Genomic DNA, 19,458 nt, shown 5'->3' with positions numbered 1-19,458 from the left:
CGGTGCCGTCCGGTCGCGCCACGCACGGTGCCGGCCCCGAGGGCTCTCACGCCGCGCCGCGGGGAGATGGCGGGGGCTCGGCGGGGCGGGGGGAGGCGGTGCCAGGCGGGCGGGGCCCGGGCTCGGCGGGGCTGTGGCAGTGGCGGTGGCCGTGGCCGTGGCCGGGACTGGGCTAGTTGGAACGAGCGGCGGCGGCGGTACAGCTGCGGCGGCAGCATGGCTTCGTCGCAGGGGAAGAACGAGCTGCTCTTCGCCGACTGGATGGCAGCGCTGCCGGGCAGCCTCCACAGCACCCCGCTCACCAACCTGGCCATCCCCGGTGGGTGCTCCCGGCTGCCCACCCCGCGGCCGCCCTGCGCCGGGAAGGCGAAGCGCTCGGCGCGGTTCCGCGCTCCACGCTCTGGGGAGGCGGCGCGCCCCGGCCGTGCTGCCGCGGGGCTCCGCGGAGATCCCTTACCGCGCTGCCGCGGGGCTCCGCGCCCGTCCCTTACCGCGCTGCCTTGCACCGCCTCTGGGAGAGGGTGGGAGCGAGCGGGGCAGGTGCGGGCAGAGCCGCCGGTGGGACGCGGCTCCGGCGGCCCCGCGCTGTGAGCGGCTGCGGGGCGGCGGGTGCGGAGTGCGCGGCTGTACCTGGTGTCGGGGAGGGAAGGGAGCCTGTTCCTGTACCGCCGGACTGGCGTAACAGCCCGCGCAGTAAACCTCGCCTAGGACCTAAATGCCACATACTGCCCCTTTCCCCCTAAACTTGTGCGGCGAGGTCGGTCGGAGCGGGGACGGACGCAGGGCTGCGGCTGCGGGAGGGGAGGCAGGCTGCGGCAGTGTGCGGCTTCATGTCATGTCGCTGTCAGAAAACGCTCGATCTCAACACAATTTTAAATAAGATGAGGGATAGCAGGTGATGGTGTTCAGACTACGAACTCTTTCCTGTCCTGCCTCAGTAATTTTTTTTTTTTTGGTACGATATTAAGTATGGTTGTAGACTCAAGCAAAATACATGTTAGAATGCAAACCAGTAATTGTTTCAGATGATCTCTGTTTTGAAGGAGCACCTCATGGTTTTGCAAGACCTCTTTACCAGCATCCTTCCTCTCTAAGGTGTCTAACTGGAATGAAATTTCAGAGATGCTGAAGCTCTAATGTCTTTTAAGCTTCTTATGAGAAATGTTCACTTCTTGCAAGTTTCGTGTAGTAGGTGCTCCTGTTACACCAGTTTTTATAGTATAAAGATACTTTAGGACAATGTAATAGCAGCTGATATTTGTGATAATGTGTTTTCTATAGTTTCATTTAGACACAGGTGTGCCCTTCTAAATTAAGTGTCTCTTAGTTTCTTATGGTTTACACAAGCTATATCTAGCATTTTACTTGCTACACTGAGTGTTGCTGTTGGTTGAATATATCCTGTATAAAATTGTGTCCCTCCAAGGCATAGGAACCCGGCATCTGCAATTGTTCAATCAAATTCTGTTGGACCTATAAAAATCTTCCAATATAATAACTTTTCATTAACCCACAAACTGTGGAATACTCTTATTGGCATGATGAGAAATTATCCTCTTTGGGATGCATGGTGGTTTTTCAGGTATTGTTTTAGAGACTTTTTCCTGGTTTGAGGAGATATGATGAAACTTAACTTGCTTCCATATGCAAAAAATTGCCTTTGTTGTGCATCAGCATTAAGTGACTTCTCTTACCGAAGGAAGCATCATGAGGCTGTTACTGGTACATCTCACCAACATCTCTCTGTTACTTTCTTACTGTCCACAGTTTTTCAAAGTGGACATTTCTCAGAGCTTTGGCAGTAATAATACAAGTTTTCACACCTTGTCAACATGTTTAAATTAAAAGCCAACAAACAAACCAGTTTACGGTGGGCTGTGCTGGTTAATCCCAATATAGCATTTAGCAGTGGGCAAGTTCTGCAGGCTGTAAGTGCAGAGACTGAGCCCTTACATTGGCAGAACTATTTTGTTCATGTAACAGCAATGCACACAGACTTCTTTTTTGTGAAATTAGCAGAAAAACTTACATTATTTGAGTGGCATAGCGTTAAGACCTTTGAAATTTGTCCTTCTGTTAGTGTAAATTGACACAGACCTTTTATCTGCCTGTCTCACTTTTAAAATGCCAGGTTTGGCAAATAGAGTCTTATGGGGAGGGTGGCAGTATAGTTCATGTGAATTTGTCAGCTAGGGAGCATGGCACACAGACTATAGGTATCAGTGTAGTTTAAGCACTATCTTTTAACAGTTGATTTATTATTATATTCAACATACAATGTGGACATGCACAGTATTAAGCAAAAGGGTTAACATGGGATTGGTTTCATCCTTTAAGAATAAATAACCTTTTGGACATTCATAATATTTATGTTAAAGTTTTCTCCCATATGTCTACATCTGAGCATTAATAACGTGCATAGTAACTGTTACCATTACTAGTATTCAAGTAGGTAATACAAGGAATGCGTGTAATCCAAACCTTCATGTGAATTTTTCACTGTTTTTGAAGTTAGTGTTTAAGAACTAAAGTATTCATAGCATTTTATTTACACTGTCTTTTTTTTTCTCCATACCAGAAGTTAACAGTACTTTTTTTTTTTTTTTCCAGCAGGATTTAAACTTCCCTTGCGCAGTAGGAATATTGATTTTGACCTTATTTCAGCTGGATGAAATTCGGTTCTGGATCCAGAGTCCAACAATACTAATGTTGAAGAAAACAAGCTGTTAGCTTGAAAATGTTAGAATTAATTTTCCATTACAAAGGGTGTTCCACTGTGTTAGGGGGGAAGTTTTATTTTAGAAATCATCAGAGCATTTCTCATTGTCTAGAAGGAGTGCTTGGAACTGAGGTGATACACTCAGTTGTATTTGCACAGATATATGCTTGTATCATTTTAGCTGTTGCAAAGAGAAGCACAAGTCCCATAATACCCTGTCATGATTGTATTTAAACTACATTGTTGAAGAAATTTTGTGTTCATAATATGTTTAAAACCCTTTTATTGTTCAGTTGCTAAGCTTATGCAAGTACAAATTTATACTATTTACCACCCCTTATACTTTTGTAAATAACAAATCAGTGCTGGGTTTTTCTAGTATTTCAGGAAGTTCTTCTACTCATTTCATTCTCCACAGTTCAAGCTAGGTCCTTTTGTTTTCCCAACTGCAGGAACCCTCTAGATGGGACAGAAATCTCTAATATACCTTGTGCCAGCTTTGTCCGTCAGAAACTTTTCTATTTCAATTTCTTCCACATACGAGGATGATGCATTTTCTATGAGGTTTTCATCTTTCTTTGAACTGACTATGCCTGTGTTCTCTTAATGCTGCAAACAACAGATTTTCCTCAAGTGATAATGGTAGCAAATAACAGCATACATTCTTTGGAAATAAAATGATCTGTTAGTTTCCAGAAAATGCCACGCAAATTTAATCTTCTATTGCTATGACAATTAGCATAATGAAAGGATATATTCTTAGGACTTTGGGTCAAGGTGTACATGTTCTAGTGCTTGCAGACTGTCTCTTGTGTTAAAGGATCTTCCTGGCTAAACTCTCAACAGTTTGTCTAAGAAAAAGGTGGAAGACTCTGGATTCTAGTCTTTGGAGGAAGGGAATCTTTCAGAAGTTGATAAAATGGGGCTTTGTCAGTGCCTGTGCCTCTTTGACCCAGATAAGAAATAGGTTTTTGGAGGCATTGCATGTTTATAGGACTGAAATCTTCATGCTCCCAAGCTGAGGCTGAAAGGTGAGGTATGGAGAGCCTGCGTATTCTGCTGTGTCAATGCACCTTCCTTAATCTGAGCTGATCATATCAGTTACATGCAGTGCAGTAAATAGACATCAGTAGGCAGCATTTCCTTATGAATTGTTCCATTTACTGATCAATAAACTATCTCACTGTCAGTTTTTAAATATGTGTCTAGTTTAATATCAGAGTCTTTGTATGAATAATTTGTGCAATCATTGTTGCCTTTTCCCCTGGTGCTAATATTCCAAGACTCTGAGAAGTCCATGAGAATAATTTATGATTGAAAAGAGTATTTTCTTCCATAAGTAACTCATCCCTCCACCAAAACTGGTACTACGCCAAGATTCTGCCATATGAGCAGTCATGATGCATGCTAGGGCCATGTCTGTAAAGTGTGGGTAAAATCATCTGAATGAATTTAAGACCCAGAATATCTCTTGATGCATAACTTTCTCGAGCTGTGATTCTTCAGGTTTTTTTTTTCTGATTTCCTTGTGCAGATGAAACCTTTGACCTCAGCATATGTTCTTGTTGCTCGAAAATGCAACATGAACAATACAATTCTCGGGAAAAGTATTTTCCCAGGACCTCATTGGCTTCTGTCATTTTTCAGATGGGATTTTAATTTTTTTTTTTTATTTTGACATATAAATTTCTTTGTCCATCAACTGGAAAGTAATTGCTAGACACAACAGAGCTATCTTGGCTCACCTCAAATAAGAAGCAAGTTATCAGGTGGAATTTTTTTGTACTACCCATCTTTAGAAAAAGGCTCTGAGACTTGAAATTTCTATTTCCCACTATCATCATACTTTGCAAAGAAAGAGCAAGACCTCACAGGGACTTATTTTACAAAGAGGAGGATGTGTGGTAGTGTCAAATGTCAAAGATGCATTAGGATATAGAAGATGGTAGGGGGAGACTTGGGAGAAGAAAGTCAGTGCAACCAGAATATTTTAGCCTTTTTTGTGAATGATAGCACTGCTGCATTAACATAACAGCTCTGTTTCAAATATTTTAACTTCCATTGTAATAGCTTGCAAATGTTCAAGTGATATTTTGTTTCTTGGACAGACATTCCCCATTCTTAGCCCCCGGGGAAATTCTTTTACCTTAAAAAAGGCTAGAACTTCTTCCTTTTGGTTATGTAGACACACAGCATTTTCACTGTTTAAATGTTATTAGGAAACTCTTTAATTTTGATCTTGAATAGCCAATGATTTGGATTTGGCTTTAAGAGTGATGGGTGATTGTCTTTGAGATGCGGGATCTGTTTCAGCCTTTTCTTTCTGCTCCCAGTCAGCAGAATACCTCTGCTTCACTTGCCTGGGTCCAATTCTGTACAAAATTAGCTTTGCCTAGAGCTCTAAACTGATGATGCAAGTAAACTTATAAATAAAACTATAATGCAAGTCGCCCATTAGTTTTTGACATGTATACATACCTAGAAGAGTTCTTTCTTTTCCGCTGTGCCTTGCACTCAATTTTCAGTGGTTTTCTACCAGAAGTAAGGACCTTATGCTTTCTTTTTTTCTGATCAGAAAATGAGCAAATATCCTTATAACTTTTCTTTAGGATAGCTCTTTTTTAATTTGTTGACAGTCTTTTTAAATCAATCACTTTTAGCCACAAAACAGTTTCTCACTGACCTTGCATGTGCTAATGTGTCATTTCCAACCCTCTCAGAAATATTTCTGTGTGATACAGTTTCCTGTGGCATTCACCATTAATTTCTCCTGCTGCGAAATATGTTTCTAGCACACACAAAATAAAGCTGTTTGTTTACTCACACTGCCGTAAAAATCAAACAGTTCAAACCCTTCGGTTACTTGCCCATCTGCTACCAGAGGTAATTCGAAACTGCCTTTGCTTGGTTTCCCGACAGGGGCTGTTTATTAGTCCAGCAATCTCTGTCCACTGTGTCTCCTGCGGCTCAGTTCCAGCAGAACTGCCTTCTCCAACCTGCCTTGCATCCTGCCACCGTGGCAGGTGTGGCAGAGGGAACAGCTTTGTTGCCATCTGGAATTATTTCTGTCTTTCCAACTCAATGAACTGCTGGGGTTTTTAATGTCTTGTCTGAAAATTTCTTGACTGTTCTGTGTATCCAAACTGCCCTTACCTTCTGACAGTCTTTAACTTTGTGTTTGGTGTGTGTTTTATGTTTGGTAATTTCCTGTGGTTCTTACTCTCCTGCAACTTGAACTCTTGTCTTTCATGCACAATGGATCTTGCTTTGAAGATGCTCAAATGCGACACGCTCTCAACTGTGTAAGTAGTTTAAAATGCAGATTCCAGGGAGACAAAATTTTGCAGACTGTAACTTTAAACACCCTAAGAGTACTGTGCAATCTCTTCTACTGTTCTGTATAGAAATAATAATTAAAATGCTCAGTACTTTTTAGAAATTAATTGTATAAAATTTATAAATGGTATTCAGATTTAGTACACAGATTTGTGTTTAACTGTTCTACTCTTCAAAGAGCAGCCAGTTCCAGGGAGAATAACTTTCATTCCAATCTTATCCTTTCTTCAAAGTAAGTTCAAATTATAGGTGCTTAATTTGTGAACAGATCTCTTTGTGCAATCCCTATAGTATAGCCCTTGGGACACTGCAAACAATATAATTGGGAAGAAATGTGGTTGAAAATCTGAAGGTTTGGATTTTAAATCTAAATTTTTGCTAAGTTGAAGGGTTTTTCATTTGACTTACTGTTGCAAACCTTGGTTTAATATTTCCCATTATTTTGAATAGTTATATAGTATCAGCTAATAATGATACATAAAGGCCAAAAGATATAATTTCATTTTAGAAGGTCCAGGTTTCTATTTTTCTGTCTATTTTAACACCATCTCAGTTTTCACCATAATCTAATGTAAAACAAATTGCTAAAACAGTTTTCAGATGCTTTGCCATCTTTTGAAATGGTGTCTCTCTTCATATTAAAAAAGTTAATCTTTGACTCATCCAATCTCTTACCTGGTTAGCTCACATACCTCATGCTTAAATACTTAGTGTTGCAACTGTGAAAATAAAATGTTGCAGAATACTTTAAAAAGATAGAGGATGTAAAGAAGAAAGGGATTTCCTTTGTTTTGGTTCCAGGCTTTGCTCCCTTCTGTGTAAGTCGCTTAGGATGTTTCATATGATTGGAGATACATGACATGTGCTGCTGCCATCAAGGCAAAAACCCATCTATGAAGTCTACTGCATTATGAATTTTGTTTATAATTTTAAAAAAGCCAGGATAAAGGGCACTGAACTAATCTAGCCTTAAATAAATTTTGTAGCCATTTTTTTTAACAGAACAAACTCCAGTAAGATGAATAGTATATTTCATGCTTTACCTTGTTGTCATGCTGTCGTCCCTAGTAGTTTTGTGTTTGAATAGAATTTTTTTTTAATCCTATTAAACACTTGGCTTTTCTTTATACATTGGCAGTCATGCAGCTTGGTTTTATAATTATGAAAGGTTACTAAACTGGGATTTAAGTGAGAGTAAGAAAAATGTAGAAAAGGTGAGTTACATGTAGTGCTGTGCAATCAAATTGATGCTTTAGAGCCTCAAAGGTTATTAGTTTGTTAGCTTTGCTAAATCCTGCTGTACTCTCAAGGAGACCACTGATATTGAGGCTGGCCTTGCTCTTAGGAGGAGAGCTGGGTTAGGAAGTCTGCTCAGTGCATTATGGAAAATTTCACTGACCCCTAGGCTGTGCTTTGGAAGATAAGGTGTTTGTTTTATACCGCAAAGCTCACAAAAGCTTTTGGTGGAGTTCTGCTTTCCAGCTATTGTGCAGGCTACCCAAAAGTTGCTTTGTCAATGGGGAAGTTGAGCAGGTGCTCATTCTAGGTGCTAGCACAGGAATCCCAAGAGATTTGCTATTTTAGGATTAGTCTTCTTTCTTTCTGTTGAAACTCTCAAATTTTGCGAGACTGTTTGAATTGTGTAGATCAGGTTCATGATTACTGTATGAGAAGCCATGCAAGCTGGGGTAGTGGTGTCTCTTGTATTTCACTTGTGAGGATGATTTTCACATATTCCCATCATGTGGTCAAAAAATGGGAGGCACTTGGATGGGTTCCCTCAGACTGGAAGTGCCTGCATGTCCAAAGGGGCTCATCTGTGTGTGGTGGGCAGAACAGGAGATCACTTTGAAGCTGCTGCAGGAGGCAGTTGCCAGTTACTTTTTCCATTGCTGGAAAGCAATGAAGATTGTGTTGGCACTCTGCATGGCACGACGGTAGGAGTAATTCATTCACTGGGGTAAACAGGCTGGATGAAGCTGGTTTTGGACAGAAATTCCCAGCTAACCTAAGCCATCAAAAGAGGGAGGATATTAACTGGAAGATGCAAAGATATAGCTTGGACACTGAGTAGCAGATGCTGTCTTTGTATTCATCTGCATCCTCATTGCATTAAAAAAAAATCACTTTAAAGGGGTTGCATCAGTATTTTTTTTTAATAGATTGGTATATATTTGGTATATATTTAGATTCAGAACACTTAGACCATGTGAATCCAAACCTGGAATTGTCTATTTTGGGCCACATTTGTGAGTTAGTTTGTTTGGTTTGTTTTGTTTTTAATGCTTTAACTTTTCCTCCACCTTGTACAGTTATCTCACCATTTCCATGATTGAAGTGAAACTTTGCCAGTGGTATGGAAATACTCAGTTTTGATTAATTGTAATCTGCAAAGCATTGCTCAGTTGGAGTTCTGCCTTCCTCTACTTCTGTTGCAAAATTGACAGCCATTCTTCTTTCAAATAGGAGAGATTACCTCAAAACAGGTGCTGTCCAGGATGGGAATGGGGAGCACATGTCAAGATACGCCTCAAGGCTTATCTAGGAGTGCAGGCTCTTGCTGTGAGTGGGAGCTGGACTCATGCCGTTAGCCAAGTGTTATTTAGTGCATGTGCCGAGTGAGTGTTTTGAGAAACACTTTATAAGTTGACAATACATAAGGAGAAAACAAGCCAGCTTCAGTAATTTTTGGATGTATAATAGAGGAAACAAGCCAAGGGATGCTGTGAAGGACATCAACAGCACATGTACAAATGAATGCTGTTGCTTCTGGTGTGCATGAGGCAGGATTTCCTTTAGAAATCAAAGTGTGGAATATGGAGAAAACTGGGATTTCTAAGACCAGTTTTAATGAACTGGCCAGCAATGCTTCAGACTTTCCTTGCTGAAAACAGTGTATGAACCAATAAAGCTAACACTGACTTCTTTGGGAGCTTAGGATGAGATGGTGGTGTTGCAAAGAAATGGTTGGCTTTTGTGCCATTATGTATTTGGCCCGGTCACATCCTCCTGCCCTGCAGGGGTGAGAACAAGTCACTGAAAGGATGGGTGATCTGGTCCATGTTGGGATTTCAGTTCCTAGCTGCTTATTAATATGCTTTGTACATCACAGAATTCTTACTGTTTCCTTTGAGGCTGCATCCTTCACAAAACCAAGAGTAATCTCTGCTATTAGAAAGTGATTTCAGTTTTGGAGGAGAGCCCTGTTTGTATATCGATTGAAAGGGGTTAAACTGAGTGAAGGTGGAGGCCCAGGACCAGGGAGAAGTGCTGTGTTTAAGGGAGATCAAAGGTGCAGTATGTTCAGCGCCTTGGCTCTGGTGTCATCTCTGATCTATATCATGGAAGAGGCTCAAGGACCAGGTGAGAAAAAAGGGATATTCCCCTCTACACATATCCTTTTACTCTTCTGGCCTGTGTACTTTTCAGAACTGGATTTTACCTTTTTTCAGCATGGCTCTCCCAGATATGCTAAGAGAGATAAGGTTTCTTAATCTTCAAGCCACCTATTTTAGGCTGTGAATTACCTTGAATTTTCCCATGGAGAAGGAAGATGATGGTGTTTTGTTGTAATTTTTTGGGTTTATTAATTGGTTTTGTATTTCAAAAGGTATTCAGAAGTACTGATAAACAAATTAAATTCCTTGAAAGCAGCTTCTCCAACTCAAGTGAGAGATAATGGCTTTTCATTTTGAAATTGCTATTGTCTACATGAGCATGCTGTTCTTGCAATGCAGAAGCCAAGAAGCAAAATGCAATCTCTTTTACATCTCACTTTCCATAAGATGTTACTTCAGTTCTGTCTTAAGAGTCGGATACAGGCCAGAAATAGAGGATCCAATAGAGATATGGAGAAGTATTCTAATTGGAAATGACACTTGAAAGTAAGCGGGGATAGGATAACATGCCTGCTAGATTGAAACAGTGCTTAAAAGTTACTATGTAAGAAAAAATGATGTGTTTTAAAAATTTGCACCTACTTACAGACAATCCAGGAAAGATCCAGGATGAACAAATGGGACTGCTGTGTTTAAAGTGAACTTTTTTTCATAAGTTCTATTCAGTTCATAGTTCGGGTGCTTTTAATTCCTTTGGATTAATTTTCAGCAGTTTTTTGGATAACAGTATTCACTGTTCACTAAGAGGCAAAATTTTAACATGAATCTAACTGAGTCTGGTTTTCCACTGCCTTATACCATGTGTAAATGCAGATCTGTATGAAATGTCACTAAATTAGGGCAGTAACTGTATTTTTATTTTGTGCACTATGTAGGGTGGAACTGAGTCTGCCTCAGTTAGCTCTTGATAAATAAATTGCTCTGAACAGCTGAAGAAAGCAAGGCTGACTAGATGATGAACTTAAATATGGCCCTCTAAAATACCCACTGAAATGCATTTGTCAGAAAGAAAAGTACCAGCTTATGTTGCTTATAGTCTTTAAGTGAACCATTATTAAATAGATGCATTAAAGAAAAAAAAATCTATCTTCAGAAAATCACAAGATTTACAGTTCAGTTTTATCCAAAAATTCCATTGTCTTTGCTTATGACCTAAATATAAGTCAGGGAACAACAACAGAAAAGCAGGTTTGGGGATTTTGCCTATTGCATTGCAATCAGCTGACACATACACTGTGATGACTAATGGTGCTAGATCAAAACCTTATGTACCAAAGAGGAGGAAATAGCATATAGCCTAATTGATTATTTTGAAGCTGAAATACCACTAAGTAATATTTTGCGTTTTATCTGTATTGTAATGGTGTCTGAGGTAGCAGGCCTTTCACAGACTTTGCTCCTTTTTACTGTAGAAAATATGGTGTATTAACATTTATTTGTAATAATATGCTTTAATATTTAGACCAAAGTATTTCAAAGACAAGCTAGCTTATTTTCAAAGTCTCAACATATCTTTTAAGATGTTGGTGTAATTGAAGTCTGGAGAACTCTTGGAACAAGAGTAAGTAAAGGTTGAAATTTCTGGGTTTTGTCTCCCAATGCAGATGTAGTGATTTTTTTTCCTGGAATTACTATGGAATTGAGATAGGCATTGAAACAGAAAATACTCTTCAAGAAAGGGCTTTAAAATTTGGGTTATTTGAGGCTGCATATGGTTCTTTCCTAACAGCAGTATTGCTCTATTTTCTGAAAACCTGGAACACCAAGGCTCATCATACCTCTTTTGAACAGCTTCTTCCAAAAGACCAATCCTCTTCCTCTGGTCTCTGATCTAGGCTGGATTTTCATGTTGCAATGCTATGTGATGGCTTGAAAATAGATTAAATTATGGTGGGGAGAATAGAAGAATAGCTGTCAAAAACACTGCATGGATTTCTGTATTGCATTGAAGATAAGGAATTAGGGAGTTTTTGATACCTGGACGGGGCACTGAGAAGAGCAGTAGCGCTGGAGATTCTTGAGACATCACAGTGCAAGTGATCAGATATGGTGACTTCAACATTAGTCCTGCCAAGTAGATACAGCTCTGTAAACACCAGTGCATATGTAAACACCAGTGACTGGTGGTGGGGCTGGTCTAGGACAGGGCTTCTGAATTCTGCCTTTTGCTGATGCTTGAGCCAAAGACATAGGCTTAAACCTTGTCTGAAAAAATGGCCAGAACATGGAAAGTGTGTGCATATTTTATCCATCTCCATAGCCTCCATATTAAACACAAATTATAAAGGATTCATTTTCTCTACCATGACAGGATGTTTTCCATGTTTTGTTGACAGGAAAACTAAATTACTTGATTAAAATAAGGGATGCTGAGGCAGGAATAGAAAATGAACCTGTGTTTTATCGATCTTAATTTAGTGACTTGACCTTTAAGCCATACATTTTCCCAAGCATAGAGGAGAAAAGCTTCTTCTGACAGCAGATGCATCCAGGTTTTTTATATCTTGTACATGAGATTTGTGTGCTTTGCACTATGTCATACCAACAAGGAAAGCAACACGTGCATCAAATGTGATGGCATACAGAGCACTGCATTGCATCACCCACCTCTGAAGTAGTCTCCCAAAAGAAGGACCAGTCAGAGGTGAAACCAGGCTGTAAATGGTTTGGCAGATCTCCATGGATTAGAGGGTGAGCTACAGGAGATAAGGTTTCTGGCCTCACTTGAGAATCAAATAAAGGGTTACAGCAGCTCCAGCTAGATTGGAGGTTTGCAAGCCCTGCAGAGCCAGGAAGGCCAGTTAGCAGCACATTCTGAGTTACATTAGGGGTTGCATGGGCTGTGTTGGAATTATGTGCAAGCACTGCCTCGACCCTGCACTGGATGTTCCCTAGTGGCATCTGGCAGCACTTCTTCCTCTTTCAGTCTGGGAACCACAGACAGGTGGTTTTATCTGCATGGTGTGGAATTGTTTCCTGATGTGAAGGTTGTTAAGCAAGTTGCATATTGCTGTAATCTTTAATGTATTCTAGTGGGGAGAGAGGCAAGGTGTGAGCACTTGGAAGCCTCATATGCATTGCCTGAAAGCATGAAGGCACCAGTAGTTTCATCCATGCTCCCAAAATGATGCAAGAGAAAGAATAAAGTGAAAAAAAAAAAGAAATAAATATTCTGAAGGATGGAGGGATGCAGATGAGCCATTTAGGTTACCACCCTAAATCTTTGCCTGGAGATTAGCGAGTGAACACTGCCAGATTTAGCTCCATCTCTTTGCAAAGCATTGCTTCAGAAAGCATCTAGAGCAGAGCCCGGGAGTCTTTTGTTGGCTGATTTTGCTTGGAAGACTTCAGCAAAAGTTAAGGAAAATGTGTGCTCAGAAAGAGGGACACAGGTATTAATTACATGGCTGTTGGGAAAATAAGTGAAATTTACAGTAACAAGGCCCACGTTTTACTGCTAAATAACAGGATATACCCAGGCATTTCACCAGCTGCTAAGTTTTTTGTGGGCTCTGAAAAGACAATTGTACTTCTTCTGTTCTTATGTGTGTTCCAAGAATATGCATTACTGCAATACCCCTGTCTAATAAATTTTGTACTCTGGACCCCTGTTTGGCAAAAACCGTCTATACCATTGCAGCCCAGACCTTACTTTAAAAAAATGTGAGTGTGAGAGAATTTGGTGGGACGTTTGAGTAAAGTGAGTGATAAACCATGCAGGTGAAAGATTTCTGCAAGCTCACAGCAGAACGGGGCTGTGTTCTGACAACTTGGTGCTGCAATTAAGCAATGTTGCAGTATTGAAATACATTATGAGTGCCAAGCTTGGATGTTTAAAGTGAAAACTGTTGACAAAATTTTTTTATAGCTTTTAATTTTTTATAGCTTTAATTTCAATCAGAATATCAAATTACTGAAGCCCTAAAAGGATGTTTGCCAGTAGGCCTATGCCTACTGTTAGACACTTCCTGCTGCTCTTCTTGGCAATGAATTCATGATTTCAGAAAAATAAGCTTCAAGTTATTTCTTTGGGGAAGAAGAGAGATTAATTACTTTGTCGAAGCAACAGGTTAAAATTTCTTTACAGTTGTCCTGTTGTGTGTGATACTTCCTAAAAAATCCAAAATAAATGTTGGTAGCAGTGTTTGCATCCAGTCAATCTGAATGGCTTGCTGGTGAGCGCAGCACTGAACAGCTAAAACTGAGTACTGAACATGGCGCTTTTTCATTGCTGCTATGTGTGGGTACTGTTTTAATTAAATTTTTTTTCACTAACAACCTAGCTGATAACAAGCTCATTATTGAAGTATACAAGGAACACCAGTGTAAAGAAGCACATGAAAAAAGCAGACTGTATTGCATCACAGGGAAATGGACTTGATTTGGAGAAAAATAAACTGAAAGTCAGGGTTTCTTTTTTTAAGGGGGATTTTAAACATGTTAAATTCAGGAAGAGACTTGGAGGGTGGCAGAAGCTGGGATTATGACAGGTGAGGCAGCTGGGAAGAAATCACCACTGCTGTTGTTATCCTCTGTCTGGGTTTGAAAAGACAGGTGTTTGCTAAGGTAGGGAGGAGCCTCTCTTGAAATGGAAAATGTAAACACCCTCCCTCCAAATTACTATAATTTTGAACTTAAGGGGCTCTTGGGCAAAGATATGAGAATAGGAATAATAGTTCTTTATCAGGAAAAGTAAAAATAAAAAGGCAGTAATACAAAACAACACTGGCAGAGTCAGAATACGACCTGACACCCTGGGTCAGGGTGTTGTAGCAGTCCCATTAAATGGTGGCTGCAGTCCTGCAGAGACGGGTGTGGTTCTGTTGAAGCAGTGATCCTGTAGAAGGGTGTAGTTTCCTCTGAAGGTCCAGTGGTAGTGTAGATGGGCCTGGTCTCCCCCTGGGAATCCAGTGGGAAAAGGCTGCCTGTGGTGTTCCAAGGCTCAGATTATATCTGGGTAGGAATGCTTGGCTCCTCCCCCTGGGCGGGGCATCTCCCAATGGAATGATGTAATTTCATCAGTCATGCAGTGAGACTCAATGGGCCATGAACAGAAGATATCTCCCGGAGGGAGGAGTGGTTGTGGAAGAGATAAAGAAAACTGCCCCACCTGGTTTTAACAGGGGGCCAATTAACAGAAGACAACTGCCCCACCTCAAACAGATGGCAATAGAATACACACCCCTAGGTATATCTTGCATTTGCAACCTAAGACAGCCACATGCTCAGAACTGTGATGGTTAATGAAGAGGAGGTGGCTCTGGTGTGGTTGCAAATGAGATACAGCATTCACAGAATAAGCTAAGTTAGGAGGGACTGGCAAGGCCCTGCACGGGAACATCCCTAAGAATCACACATTATGCTGCATGTGGATAATGTCAGATGGATCCCAGGAGCACTGGTAGTTACCTCTTGCAGCTAATGCAGCTGTCTGCTGCAGGTTGGCAGCATGTTGGTGAAGTTTACTCCTGAGGGAACTCTCCACAAAACACTTCTAGAAACTTCTTAAGAGATGAAAAATGTTCATCCATGCCTTGTTGATTTCTCTTTAATTGAGATTACTTTCTGGTAGAAAGTATTTAGAAGTAGTTTAGAGAGTAGCAGTTAAGACACTTTTTTATTTCTTCATCAGGGACAAGTTTGGAAGGGTATTGTAGATTTAGAGACTTTGCTGCTAATCCAGACTATGGGTGATTTACCACAACTGTTGCTGTATAAAACTTGATGCTGTGGATGCCTTGGTAAATGGTTTTCCCATACCATATAAGATGCCTGGGCAGGCATTGGAAGACTGAATTTTTGTACATGACTTGATTTGTTCCCTGAGCTCTTCTTCGCAGAGGGCATTTTAAGCTCTGTCAAAATGCAGTGCTCTTTTATAGTGAAGTTTTGTGATGAGTACCTCTATCTGGTAAAGAGCCAACATCTGTGACATTGGAGGCTGTGTCTAGGTGGTTGCATGTGTGGCACAGTCTGAACAAATTGAATTACAGCCTGATGATTATGCAGAAGTCACTACTTAACAAGCAGAAAATTTTGGATTCTTTTTCTCTTACCAGTGAGGTGTTTTACATGAACCAGCCTGCTGATAGGACTGTTTATACTATAAGAAACCTCTCCTTAACTGGAGGATGGCAACCTCCAGTCGGGCCTTAATTAGTGATTGCTGTAACTCAGTGAGAAGTAAATTTATATTTTAATTATTTGCTGGAGTCAAAGCACATTCTATCCTAGAAGAAAATGTAAAACAGGGAAGATGCAAGGAAATATATTAATAATTATAAGTTATGCTACTTTTCAATATGCAGATATACTTTGAGGTTAGGTGTCCCTGACCCATGGGACACACCTGACCACATACTGTATCAGGCAGTTCCCTAGCTATTGTTTATAGCTCACTTCCCATCTCAGCTAGGCTGCTCAACTATTATTTTTGGGTACTGCCTACACTGTTGTTGTTCTCTGGCAGCATTTCATCCTTAACCTCTGCAAGATCCAGACAGAAAATTTGCTCTCTCCATGAGTTGTTCTGGGGTGCTAGTCACGTCTTGTGTTGTAGAAATACTTCCATAAGATGAAGATAAACAAAAGGTCTGGTGATGTGGAAAAAATTACTAGTGTCTCCCTCTCTGAAGCTTTTCTTGTAATATGCACTGAAAAAGAATTCCTGTTACTTTAAATTTGCAGTTTCTGAATATGTGTATTAAAATGCTGGAGTACCTACTGGGGAGCCCACGTGATACCAGTTTATCATCATCTTTTTTAGGCAGTGATGCTGACTTTCTGAGCTGTCCCTGTATCTGCAAATGAAAGAAAGAACCAAGCCAAAACCCCACAATCACCACAGTATTTGTTACTCTGTTCATTCTGCTTGAACAGCCCTTCCACCTTTGATGCAATCCTCTTTTTACCCTCATACATGCACTTTCAAAGTGTGTTCGAGGTCCAGGTATGTGACAGTGTAGTTCTGTATTAAAGTATGTTTCCTGCCTATGCTGTTCTCCATAATCATAGTTCTCTGGTTGCCTAGAAAGAGGGTATTGCTGTTTAGTATGTCAAAGCTGAATTTCAAAGCCTCAAGAAGAGCAAATGATGAGGAATTCCTTATCCTGGCTAAAGAGAAGAGGAGGAAACCGGGGATACCAGGAGAAGATGTTGAGATCTTTGCTCTGCCTGTGCTTTTCAGTCTCTGTATCCTTGGGTGTCAGTTGAAAATGATGTCCCATAAGTTGTTCCATGAGCTGTCCTTTTAAAGCTTTTAATGACACATTTTATTCTGATACTAGAAATTATGAAATCCTGAAGAGACCATTTGCTACATCAAGACCATGAAGAAAGTTGGTGTTAGAGACCCTGTGAGAGTCATATTTTTGATGGAGCTGTCTCTTCCTACAGGGTATGGAAATGTTTCTGAGTCTGATTAAAGAATATGAGCAATGATTTTTCAGAATGGCTTTCTGGTAGGATTAGAACTATCACAGCATACTCTGGGGATAGTCAAGAAGTGAAATATAAATGTCATTTTTCTCCATATATATTCAGCTTGAAATTAAACTGAATGTTTTTACCGATGAGACTGCTAGAACAACTGATAGATTGAGAATAGAAATCTGTTAAAAGTGAGATCAGAGTTCTTTCCAGAAAAAGCTCTCCATCTTAGTATGAGGTTTCAGAGTCGCTGTAGAGTCTATTGAATTGAATTATTCCATGGCTTGAACTGATTTCTTCCATGCAAGGCAGCAGTCCAGCATCAATAACCATTACCTATTGTGGCCTTAGAGGTAAAGCAACCGTGATCTGAGATGCCCTTACTGTTGTCCGTTTTCCAGTAAATGCTGTATTGTGAGGAGAAGAACTTGGAAAGTAACAAATGCGTTTCTTCATCCACAGCTGATGAAAGACTGCAAAAAAGGAATACTCCATTTGGGATGGATTGTAGGCATTCTCTCATTCCATAATGAAAAATTTCTTATTGAAAGCTTCCCTTTCTGTGATGTCTGAAATACAGATTTTTCTTTTTTTTTCATTTTGTTTTTAACTGCTTATGCTACATGTTTCAGTTTTTTGTGGGTATAGACTTAGATCAGAAACTGGAATTGTGGGATGGAAACTCCTGGCAAAGAGCCAAGATGAGCAGAAAATACTCAATACTCAAGAATTAAAGTATATTCCAGCCTCCAGTGTTTTAAAGCTACTTCTCTTGTGGAGCTAACTGTTGCAATCTATGTTTGTTTAACAGCCTATTCTAATATGATTTTGGTGTGAATCTATTGATATTTTCTCTTAATCCCCTTGGGTTTTTCTGTTCTGTAAACCAACCATGTCAAATTACTTTCCTCTAAAATACTACCTTTCAGGTGCTCTTGAACAATAGAATGCATAAGTATAGATTGATAGTTGAACACACATAAAAAATTAACCTTATTTCTTAGTAACTTAAATAATATAAGAAATATTTTATGAAATGGACATGTCATGTTAATTTAGGCCTAAAAAATGTCAGCCTTTTTCTATTACCTGCATATCCTGGAAAGTATGGTAGTCTCACCACTTTGCAGAGATTTCTGTTGGAAACCAAGCCATTATCACCACTTTTTATTAAATAAATAAAATTTTTAAAAATTCTTCAAGAGGCAGAGGCTACTTCTGGCAAGGTTATGAAAGGATATTTCACAGCAATGCCAATTGTGCTGTCTGCTTCAGGAAGAGTATCACCTGGATGACTAAATAATTGCTTCACCTGTACATGCCCTGAAGCACTGAATCATTTTTTGGCTTTTAGGAGCAGAAATTGGGTTTTTAGGAGCCAGAAGCAGGCAGTGATACCTGAAAATATTCACTTAGACATTATATAGAGAGTATGTATGCTGGGACAATATTGCTCTCCAGACTGAAAAAGGAACAGTAATTGTGGAACAGTTAATCAAGGACATTTAATCATGGCTTCAACAATTTCTTATAAGTAGGGTTTTTTTCTTACTTTATTTCTTCCCTTCATAGTTATTAGACTTACTTGTTTGTTTTGCATAACAGATAGTGTAACCACATTGACCTGTAGAATTTTTGTTTTCCTTACTCTTACTGTCTTTTCATCTTAGTTGTGATGTTTTTTCCTCTTCAATATTGTAAAAATCAAGCTTACATTTTGTAGCATTGGAATTAGGTGCTTTATCTTCTAATCCTTTTCTGGAAAAAAAAAGTAATGTTTGTTAAGGGTTTTTCTTTGCATTTTTACATTCCCTGCAACAGAGTAAGATGTCAAATATGGACTGTTTAGAATGAATTTATGGGTTAGATGGGGTTAGAACAAGGTAGAGCAATATGGAAACACATTGTTTTCAGCAGTACTTTGTATTAATTTTTCTATCTAAATTACAATCCTTTCATCATCAGAATTGCCTAGGTAGAGCTTTCTTCTCAAAATGTTTTATAGTAGTTTAAATTCTAAATGCCTACTCATATGCTCAAAACAGGAAAAGTCAGAATGTGAATAGGGTGCAGTGTGGCTGTGACCCTGGTTCAGTAGCTTACAAACATTTGGGAGGTACTAAATTAGAATTACAAAAAGGTCCTTCTTGAATGCACAGACCAAGTGAACTTCCCTGAACACTTGCCTAACTTTCTTACACTAAGCAATTATGTGTGGGGCAACAATTAATGAAAGTTTACTTATCACTGGTCGCAGGAGAATTAATTGATGAATCTGACTGATCAATAGGCTGCAAAGTTCAGGCAATACTATTAGTCCCAGCCAAATTCACTGTTTCAAAGCAAACTGTGGACTAAGATACATAATATGAACAGTGAATCCTATGCCTGGAGCTGAGCTTTAACATAATGAATAAAAACATACAAGCCATATGAAGACAGGGAACCTTTTTGGTAGGTGATCAGCAGAAGGGTAAAGTTAATGAAAACATTTTTAATTCCTTGTTTATGACTAGCACTGCCATCAAAAGAAACAAATATCTGTATATATTTTCAGGCTTCCATATGTTTAATATC

The 19,458-nt window shown here is 39.8% G+C and overlaps 1 protein-coding gene across 1 annotated transcript in view; it reads left to right on the top strand.

The window, feature by feature from the left end:
* Positions 1-216: 216 nt before the first annotated feature.
* The window catches only part of PLCXD3 (phosphatidylinositol specific phospholipase C X domain containing 3), a gene marked incomplete at both ends in the record, with an annotated part of 72,230 nt that continues 52,988 nt past the window's right edge, over positions 217-19,458 (top strand). The window contains one exon of the mRNA XM_084225093.1: positions 217-319. Within this exon, the coding sequence (XP_084081219.1) occupies positions 217-319 (103 nt within the window). The remainder of the gene's footprint in view (positions 320-19,458) is intronic.

This window comes from Fringilla coelebs (assembly GCF_963513975.1).
Source record: "Fringilla coelebs genome assembly, chromosome: Z".
Lineage (NCBI taxonomy): Eukaryota > Metazoa > Chordata > Aves > Passeriformes > Fringillidae > Fringilla > Fringilla coelebs.
The sequence above is the reverse complement of the archived record's forward strand: the minus strand, read 5'-3'. Positions and strand labels throughout refer to the sequence as shown.